General features: G+C 45.2%; 1 protein-coding gene across 1 annotated transcript in view; it reads right to left on the minus strand.

Annotated features, from left to right (window-relative positions):
- LOC134348359 (Krueppel-like factor 7) overlaps positions 1-8,979 on the minus strand; it is an 83,623-nt gene extending 74,644 nt beyond the window's left edge. The window contains exon 1 of the mRNA XM_063051587.1: positions 8,389-8,979. Within this exon, the coding sequence (XP_062907657.1) occupies positions 8,389-8,490 (102 nt within the window). The 5' untranslated portion in view covers positions 8,491-8,979. The remainder of the gene's footprint in view (positions 1-8,388) is intronic.
- Between the last annotated feature and the right edge of the window lie 946 nt (positions 8,980-9,925).

Raw genomic sequence — 9,925 nt, forward strand, 5'->3', positions numbered from 1 at the left:
CTACCACATGAATGAGCATACACTTTCTTACACTGTATTCCACCCGCCACCTCTTTGCCCATTCTCCAAATCCATGCAAATCTTTCTGCAGACTCCCTGCATCCTCAACACTAGTTGCCTCTTCACCTTTCTTTGTGTCATCCACTAACTTGGCCACAAGACAGTCGGTTCTGTCATGCTGATCTTTGACAATCGCATAACGTGAAAATAGTGGACCCAGCAGCGACCCCTGTAGAACACCACAAGTCATCGGCAGCCAACCAGATCAGGCTCCCTTCATTCCCACTCTTTGCCTCCTGCCAGTCAGCCAATATTCTGTCCATGCTAGTGTCTTTCCTGAAAATGCCATGGGTTCTTACCTTGTTTAGCAGACTTGTGTGGCACCTTGTCAAAGGGCTTCTGAAAATCAAAGTAAACTGACTCTCCTTAGGTCTATCCTGCTTGTTACTTCCTCAAAGATTTCTAGCATATTTGTCAGGCCTATTTAATCACGTGCCTCCTCATCCATAATAATGGACTCAAGCATCTTGCCCACCATTAAAATCACGCCAATTGAACTATAATTTCTGAACTTTCATCTCCCACGTACTTTAAAGAGTGGAGTGACATTTGCAATTTTCCAGTTCTCCAGAACCATTCCAGAATTTAATGGTTCTTGAAAGATCATTACTAATGCCTCCACAATCACTTCAGCTACCTCTTTCAAAATTCAAGAGTACAGCCAATCTGATCCAGGTGACTTATCCATCTTCAGATCTTTCAGCTTCCTAAGCATCTTGTTAGTAATAGTGACTATACTCACTTCTGTCCAACACTCTCAAATTTCTGGCATGCTGCTGGTGTCTTCCGCAGTGAAGACTGACACAAAGTACTTATTCAGTTAGCCGATCATTTCTTTGTTCCCCAACTTCATTTTCCAGCGGTCCGGATTCCACTCTTACCCCTCTTTATTATTGGCTAGCTTACCTTTATTTCATCTTTTCTCCCCTTATTGTTTTTTCTAGTTGCCTTCTGGTGGTTTTTAAAAGCTTCCCAATCTTCTTGCTTCCCTACTAGTTTTAGCTGTACTGTATGCCCTCTTGTTGACTTCCCTTGTCAGCCGCAGTTGCCTCATCCTCCCTAAGCCAGCACTGGGATCAAACTCAGCCCACTGGCTTGATCATTCAGCATGAACTCGATGGGCTGAAGGGCCTGGTTCTGAACTGTGTCTCTCTATGCCAAAATTAGGGGATGGGAATTTGAAGATCGGATACAGAATTTGCTATGGAGACAAGAAAGAAAACAGAGATTATCACGTTATGCTCACATTAGTGAAGTGTGGCCAGTGGATCCCCGGAGATCAACCTTGGGCCTCACCTAGTACAATTGTGAGTGACTGGAGTGATGGAGCAGAGAACTGCGTACACAAGTTTATGTCTTGTAGAGCAGCAGGGGACACAATAAGAAAGTGTCAATGGAAGCAGAACACAGTAAACAGGCACGGACAGAGTAAGCCAGCGGGTAAAGTCCCTTCAGAGCAGAGATGGGCAGGAATCTCTTTAACCAGAGAGCAGTGAATCTGTGGAATTCATTGCCACAGATGCTGCGGAGGCCAAGTCATTGGGTATATTTATAGCAGAGGGTGATAGGTATTAATTAGTAAGGGTGACAAATGTTACGGGAAGGCGGCAGGAGAATGGGGTTGAGAGGGAAAATAAATCAGCCATGATCAAGTGATGGACCTATGTCTTATAGTCTTAAAACACTGCAGGTACAGAGTTCCCTTTGGCCCAGATGAGATCTTTTACCAATTGGTCGCTTTCAGCCTCAGTGGGGCAGGAATGAATAAAAAAGAGTTGGACGCTATGTTACTACAGCTGTGCAAGGTTGAGCTAGACCATGAAAGCTACAGATTCTGAAAATCTGAAATCAATGCAGAAACACTCAGCAGGTCAGGCAGCATCTGCGAAGAGAACAACTGAGTCAACGTTGCAGCGGGAAGACCCTTCCTCAGAAATGCGAACGGCAGGAAGCATCTCAGGAAGGACAAACTGATATAGGTGAGTGAAGGCCAACAGGAAAATAGCAGAACAACCTGCAAAGCCCAGGTTAGGTGCAATGCCACAGCTGAGTGGCCTAAAAAGAGAAGGGAGGAAGGAAACTCCCTTCCCCATGGTGAGGTGGTCGAGCACGAGGGGACAGGATGCTGCACAAAGCCAGGCGCTCCAAAGGGAATGGCAGGAAGCACATTTTCCCCTACTGTGGGGGACAAAAGCTGCATCTCTCCCCCAGAAACTACCGGTCAATTGAACACTGCAGGCCAGCATTTACTAGGACTTATTTCATCAAGGCAGTTTTCCTCCCCGTCTCCAAAGGCAGGACAGATTGGAGAGAACACAGAACATTACAGCAGACTACAGGCCCTTCAGCCCACAATGCTGTGCTAGCATAATGTAAAATCAATCTAATCTCTTCCTATTCTTAGTAGACCTACACACACCAGTGCTGTACCCGTCGTGAGAGATCTGCTGCAATTGTGGCGAGACCTGCCTGACAGAAGGCATGCCTGCACCAAGCATAATTGTTCCATTAGCATTCCCCCCCCCCCAAGTCAATGAGAGCACAGAGTAAAGAAAAACACCCAGTCATTGTACAATGCTGCTGGAATCTAACTGACAGCTCAGCACTCAATACCTTGTCGAGCTGCACTCTCATCCAGTTCAGGGTCCACAGAGATTAGAGCATTAAAACCATCCATTTTTAAATAGCGCTGTCCACACAGCCAATCAGACACAAAGAAAAACAAGTTTCACATTGGGACTTGGCACCCGGCCCAACAGATGATTTTGCTTCAGCTGAGGCTGCATGGGGAGCACTCTTCTCCCACTCTTGTCCAAGTCAGTGGGCCAGTTTCAATTCCCATTCCAGCTTTGAGCACTCAAAATACATTACGAGGCTCGGGGTTCTCTTCTGGAACGTAAACTCAGTGCGAAATAGCACCCCACCTTCAATCAAGATGCACTGCAACCCTTGCACTCCACGCCAAATTTAACAAATCACATAACTTGCCAAACCAGTTTGTCTCAGAACTGGCTGTCAATGAGAATTTCCAGCATCCTCTTTTTTCTCCCCCGAAGTTCCTGCACTTACCGTGCTCTCTATCGCACAATATTAGCACGGTTTTCACATTCTCTTCCAACTTCATTCATTCAGCTTCCCTCCCAGACAGATCAGCTATCATCTCTCTCAGACAGAACCAATTATGTCACCTGGAAGAACCTGATTCCCACTAATAAACATATTCCCTTTGCTCTCTCTACAACTTAAAGCATGCTTTCTCATTTCCCCAGACCTGACAAAGGGTCAGATATGACACACTAACCCTAGTTCTCTCTCCTTAGATGCTGCCTGACCTGTTCAGCATTTCCACTGTTCTCTGCTTTCACTTCAGAGCTTCATAATCTGCATGTTTTTAAAAAAATATTTTTCCTTTAATTCTCCCCTACTTCCAATGAGAAGTTAAATTAAGGCCTGAACTTTTAGATGGACACGACCAAGTCCGCCACATTACTTCAAAGAGTTGCAAAATGTCTTCCCCACATCTTGGCTAATGACTGTTTTTCAAATAATAGTAATGCACGTTAATCATCATCACGTTGCTGCTTATTGTAACTTTGAGTGTAAAATGGTTGCCATGGTTACTACACTTTAACTTCCTTCATTTGGTGGGACACACTCAGGTGGTGAAAGATGTCATGTAAATACAAGCTTTTTTAAAAAAAAACACAATACATCACCAGCCAACATTTAACTTTCAACCAACATCACTACAACAGATTATTCCATGAATGTCATTTGGTCGGCCAAACTGTTACGTTGACTGCCACGTCAGACTGCACAATCTCCTTCCCCAGTCTGAACTGGATGAAAATAGAGGGCATGTGTGAAGCTGCTCACCAACTTAAACCCTGCACCACAACCAGCCAGTGAGAAACCCGGCTGACACACACAAAGTACCGAAGGGACTCAGCATCCACCAGCTCAGTGTCGATAAAGGATCTTGGTCAAAACGTTGACTGTTTAATTCTCTCTGTAGATGCTGCCTGACCTGCTGAGTTCCTCCAGCATTTTGTGTGTGTAACTCTGGATTTCCAGCATCTGCCGGATCTCTTGTGTTTGAGATGCCAGGCTGATGACGTCCCAACCCCTACCACCACCTGAGGCTGCCCCTAATTTTTGCCCGTGCTTAACTAGAGGAGTCAAGATCAGCATCAGGGTCAATATTTTTCCCACTCAGCCTCACCGGCACAGACCAGGAGTGAAATCGGAGAGCACAGCCCAGCCAGAGCACTGGAAGAAGACAAGGGCAGAAGGCAGCTGTTAGCCCCTGCCATGCTGTCTCTGGAGGAGTTCTGCCACCCTCCCGCACTCTATTGCCACCTCTGACTCGTTTCCCTTCCAAATGCAGATCCCCCTCCCCACATCCACCAGCTGTGCACGCCAGAGCAGGACTTGTGAGAGAAATATCCAAGCTGCTCTCATTCTGTTTAAGCTAATGAGCTTTCTTCTGGGGTGGGGGAGGAAAAATCACCAAAAGATAAATACCTAAATCGCTATTTGACTGACTGATTCTCTATCTCCCAGTTAAGCCCAACACAGACAAAACAGCAAGAGAATAGAGCCAAGTGGCACAGGTCCAGCTCAGCGGCAGTTGTGGCTACACTGGTGCCAAAAATGTATTTAGTTCTTCAATTAGGTGACTGGCCCTATTCATCTATTATGATTGGGATAGCTAATTAATGTTGCTGCTGGGGAAGGTCGTCCCGTTACCGTTCAGAGCTTGTAACAAACACACCCTCCACAACAAAAAGAATCACCGTGAGCCTGTGATGCTCCAGTGGATCTCAACAGGTTGGTTGATGACCCTTTGAAGAACGATCCACCAATCCGTCTTGTCCAGAGATCCTCGCTGAGTAACTACAGTTAAAGAGCCACAAGGGAGCCCCTCCTCTACCTCCCCATTTGGAATGCGCATGCACAAAACCGGGACCAGCGGCCTAGCTCACTGAGGGCCTCCCCTGACAGGACCCCATCTTTCAGATCAGATACTAACCCATCTGTCTCCCTGCAAACACAAGGCTCTCAGAGTATTTAAAAACACAAACAATGAGGAATTCTGCAGATACTGGAAATTCAAGCAACACACATCAAAGTTGCTGGTGAACGCAGCAGGCCAGGCAGCATCTCTAGGAAGAGGTACAGTCGACGTATCAGGCAGAGAATCTCTAGGAAGAGGTACAGTTGACATCGACTGTACCTCTTCCTAGAGATGCTGCCTGGCCTGCTGCGTTCGCCAGCAACTTTGATGTGTGTTGCTCTCAGAGTATTCTGAGGAAGAACAGGAAATCTCTTCGTGATAGCCAGTATTCATCTCTGGATCAACATCACCAAGACAGATAAACTGGTCAATGTTAACAATGACTGGTTGTGGGAGACTGCTGTGCATAAACCGGCAGCTTCAGATCCGAACTTATAATAGTGACTATACTTCAAAAAAAATACTTGTTTGACCCCAAAGTGTTTGGGAAGGTTATGAAAGGTGTCCGGGAATTCAGATAGGCTACAGACTCAAACAACTACAGCTCGAACCTGAAAGGCTTGGATAGAGTGGACGTGGAGAGAACGTTTCGAATAGAGGGAGAACCTAGGACCAGAGGGCACAGCCTGAGTACAAGGCGCCCCTTTTGAACAGGGACGAGGAGGAATTTCTTTAGCCAGAAAGTGGTGAATCTGTGGGATTCACTGCCACGGGGAGCTTTGATGGCCAAGTCATTGGGAATATTTAAAGCAGAAGCTGATAAATTCTTGATTATTAAGTACATTGGGAAAAGGAGGATTGAGAAGGATAATAAATCAGCCATGATCGATTGGAGGAGAGGACTCGACGGGCCGGATGGCCTGTGCCTTTCCGTTTTATAGGTCAGCACTGCCACTTGGAATTTACTTTCTGGAGCGTGCTTGATGGAGCAAAGGATGACAGAGAATGGAACTGTTGCTTCAGAGACCCAGTGACCCAGGCTCGATCCCAAGGCAAGTCCTGAGTGGAGTTCACTCATCATCCCCAGGACTGCCTGGGTTCCCTCCCACATCCCACGGATGTGCAGATTGGGCAGCTTGTTGGCAGCTCCAAGTAGCCCCCTGGTCTGAGGGTGAATTCGGTGGAGATGGCAGGGAGTGTTGGAATTTGACGGGATTGTGGGGAGAAGAAAAATGGGATTAGTGCACACTTAATGGTCAGTGAGGACCAAGAGGACTGGAAGGCCAGTTTCCCTGCAGTACGACCATGACTGACAACTAGAGCGAGGTTAATGAGTATTGGAAGCAAAACACTTCAGGAGTTGGTTATGTGTTGGAGTTGAAAAAAGAATTGTTGGCTCATCTGAAATTCTTTTGACAGCCTTCTTCACCCTCATAGGTTGAAAGGTCAAGTTCCAGTTGAATGAGAGATATATTCCTTCTGTATATAATTTTCCATTGGCATGAAATGGGGCAGGAAAGGAAAGTGAGAGCAAGATGGGAAAGAATAGCATGGAGACAGAGAGAGAGGGAGCGAGACCGACATTTTTCATTGAGAGTCTTTCCAAATCAAGGCTAAAAATCATTGGGCAAGCACAAGATTGGAATGCCAAAGACCATTCAATCAAGCCTTCTTAATTCTGCACCTTAATACCACTTACCCGCTATTTCGTCAAGCTATTAGACCTAAGGAAAATCATTCGCCTTCCAATAATTTCCAAGCGCCCCACCATCGGAGAATAATCCCCGATTTCCAATATTTTGCCGTACTGCCTAATTTAATTCTGGAATGACTTCTTCTAGTCATCGCGCTCCCCCCACCTCAGAGGAAAGAGTCTCTATCCTAGTCTTATTTATCATTTTAAGGACCTCATTTAGATCATCCCAATTAATCAGAGGAACAGACCCTGCAATTTAACCCCCGTTTTAGATTTAATCCAATCCAAAAAATATATGTAACATTACGTCCCCTTTTTTCCCCCATCTCAAACCTAAGCAGTTACATTTTATGGATTAAAAATGACAACCAATTATCAAAGCGATGCGACATACAGACAGGGACTTGCCGAGACCGTACATGCCACGAGGCTCCTTAAAAAGTCAAAACGCCACATTCATTCCTCGCAAAATTGCTTACGCGAGCCCTCAAACAAAAAAATAACAGCAACCTTCTGAAATCTACCTCCCTGTGACTCTAGCTGGCCCTGCCGTAGAACGCTGTTCTAAAATGTTGCAATGACAAAAAAAACATTATCAGGAATTGGTTCCAACACCGACGAGAGATGCTGTGTGATATCGCACTCAAAGCTGGACAGGTAAAACCTACTAGTGTAAATGGACATCTTAGCAACGCAAGAAACTCCATTGTGTAGCGCCGAGGTTATAAATGACATTGTAAATGACTAATAGCTAGAATCCCTTTTTAGTAACGTCTACCCGATAATTAAACCTACAGCACGTTTATTAGATAGAATCTTATTACATTAACCACCGGTAACTCGCATTTCATTAATCAGCACTGTATTATATTGCCTCGGCCATTAACAGGTGAAACAGAAAACGTTACAAATCTGCCACTTAATCAGGTATTGTTATTTATTTTCACTGAGGTCAATAAGGCTGCCGTGAAATTCTCCCCTATTTTAATGATGTGTAAACTCTGGCCAGTTTCATCAATATCTCACTAAGTCAGAGGGAGAGACGGAAAAAGAATGTCCCCGATTCAATGCGGGGGGGGGGGAATGACTGAAAATAACAATTAGTGAGAAAGAAATGAGTTGCTGACCAACTAGCACCAACGATTAAAATTGCTTTGTATGAGGGCAGTAAGGATATCTCACGAGGTCACCAAATAAAGAAAAAAAATCAGACGGGGAAGAACACTTGCAGATTTTAAATTACTGTCACAGAAAAACTGAGGGGCTTCTCTATTGTTATTTTACTCCGTTGTCTGCAGAAGGGATGAAAACACATCGCATTTCTTCAAATAGAGAGAAAAAAAACAAATGATCCCATTTTGCATTAATGTTCCTCAGCCAATGACTTATCTGTAATAAAATGCACAGGGCTGCCGGAGTTGCATACGCAATACATTCAATTGATTTCCAAGTACGGCGTTCTTACATTTAAAATATGCCTTACAACTCCATCAGAAGAGAAAGGGTCGTCTTAATGACAATTGCCTTTATTCTTTCATTTGGGGAGTCAGTGATATTTCTTCTCGCTCTCCACAACGAAGAGACACATCACCTTAAGAGCTGTGCCCAGCCAGATGGCGTCCCCCTCCCCTTCCCCTTCCCCGGAGCCTGTATAATAATATTTTAAAACATTCACCTGCTGCCAGTTTTCTTCTAAAGAAGGCTGCGAAGAGAAATAACCAGTGTCGTGGACAAGTTGCAGCTCCTGGAATATACTGTAATTCGCCAGAACATCCATGATGATGGAGAGATGGGGAGGGGAGGGGTCTAGGGGAGGGGGGAGAGAAAGGAAAGGGAAAGGGGAAGAGAAAGGGATGGGAGGGGGAAGGGAAAGATAAGGGGGTGATTATTGATGACAATGAAGAGCAGATCGGATCCCTCTGCAATTAGCACCCAAAAGGCAGCCAGTCTTTGTTTATCCAAGCAATGCAAAGCAAACCTCTCTAAAAAGAATAGATTGGAAAGTCAATGTCTTTGATTGCAAGCTTTCTGCAGCCTCCGATGCTTCCAGATCTTTGGACAAAAATGAACTCAGAGGGACATGTGATGTCCATGTATTTCCGCATTGGCGATGCTTCTCCTTAGCAATCCTTGCTTTATTTTCTCTCTTTCTCTGCCTCTTTAGCAGAACGCACCACTGGGCTGCAACGCAAAGGGGGAGACGAGCAGGGGGGAAAACACAGTAACAGCCAGCTGAGAGAATAGTAAGCAGCGCCTGTCAATCACAGCGCAGGCCTGCTCCGTAAAAGGGCAACGTGCGCTGATGTCACTGCCGACCAATGGGAGAGCCGCAGAGAGAGTGAGTCATCGCCTTCTCCCACCCGGAGAGCAGCGGCGACTCGAACGCGCCTGCTGATTGGCTGTCAGTGGGGCTCCCTGCTCTCTTATTTGGTATTGCAAGGGAAGTTATTTTTAGAGCACTATATAAAAGCTGCAACAGGGTTCAGCTGACCAGAGAGCGATGGTTAGCGTGTTGGAGGGATGTGTGGTAGTAACTTCTGCAACCTTGTCCCGCAAACGGTTTCTAAAATTGGAAACTAGGCGACAAGTCAGGCAGTATCTTAAAAAAAAAGGAGGTAAATAAAGATAATGTAACTTTTTTCTAGTGGCTCTCCCAAACTAAGAGCTGGGCTGAGACGTTTCTTTATATATCGAAGTTGCATCACCATTATTGCCCCATCTGTGCTGCAGGGCTGATGCTTTGGAATTTTTCAGGGGTTAGTCAATGCGGCCGCCTGCTGATAATTAAAGCAATATTGAATTCCTCATCCCCACGCACTAATCTGATCACATAGTTTATAAAAACGGTCATTATTTCAATGGGAGTCTTTGCTCAAAGTGACAGAATTTGTGTTTTTTTTTGTTTTTGACTGGAACCTTTTAGTTGTCCAGGCTAACAATGTATTCATGCTCTTCTTTGAGTTTTTATGGCAGTTGCCATCCACATTGTTGCATTACTGCCATGTATTCATGCTCTGCCTCCCCAGCCCATCTTAACATGCAGTTAAGCACCATTTACTCTTCCCGTGACCACTTTTGAGTTTTGATAGGATCAGACTGTGTTCAAAGAGCTGAATTCCTTAGGGTAAGTGAGAGTGATGCCAAGCTATCACCTGATTGAGTGCCATATCAAGGCACACTGGCCAAACTGAATATAGTCATAGTCATACTTT

The sequence above is a fragment of the Mobula hypostoma genome, chromosome 6 (assembly GCF_963921235.1).
Source record: "Mobula hypostoma chromosome 6, sMobHyp1.1, whole genome shotgun sequence".
Classification (NCBI taxonomy): Eukaryota; Metazoa; Chordata; class Chondrichthyes; order Myliobatiformes; family Myliobatidae; genus Mobula; species Mobula hypostoma.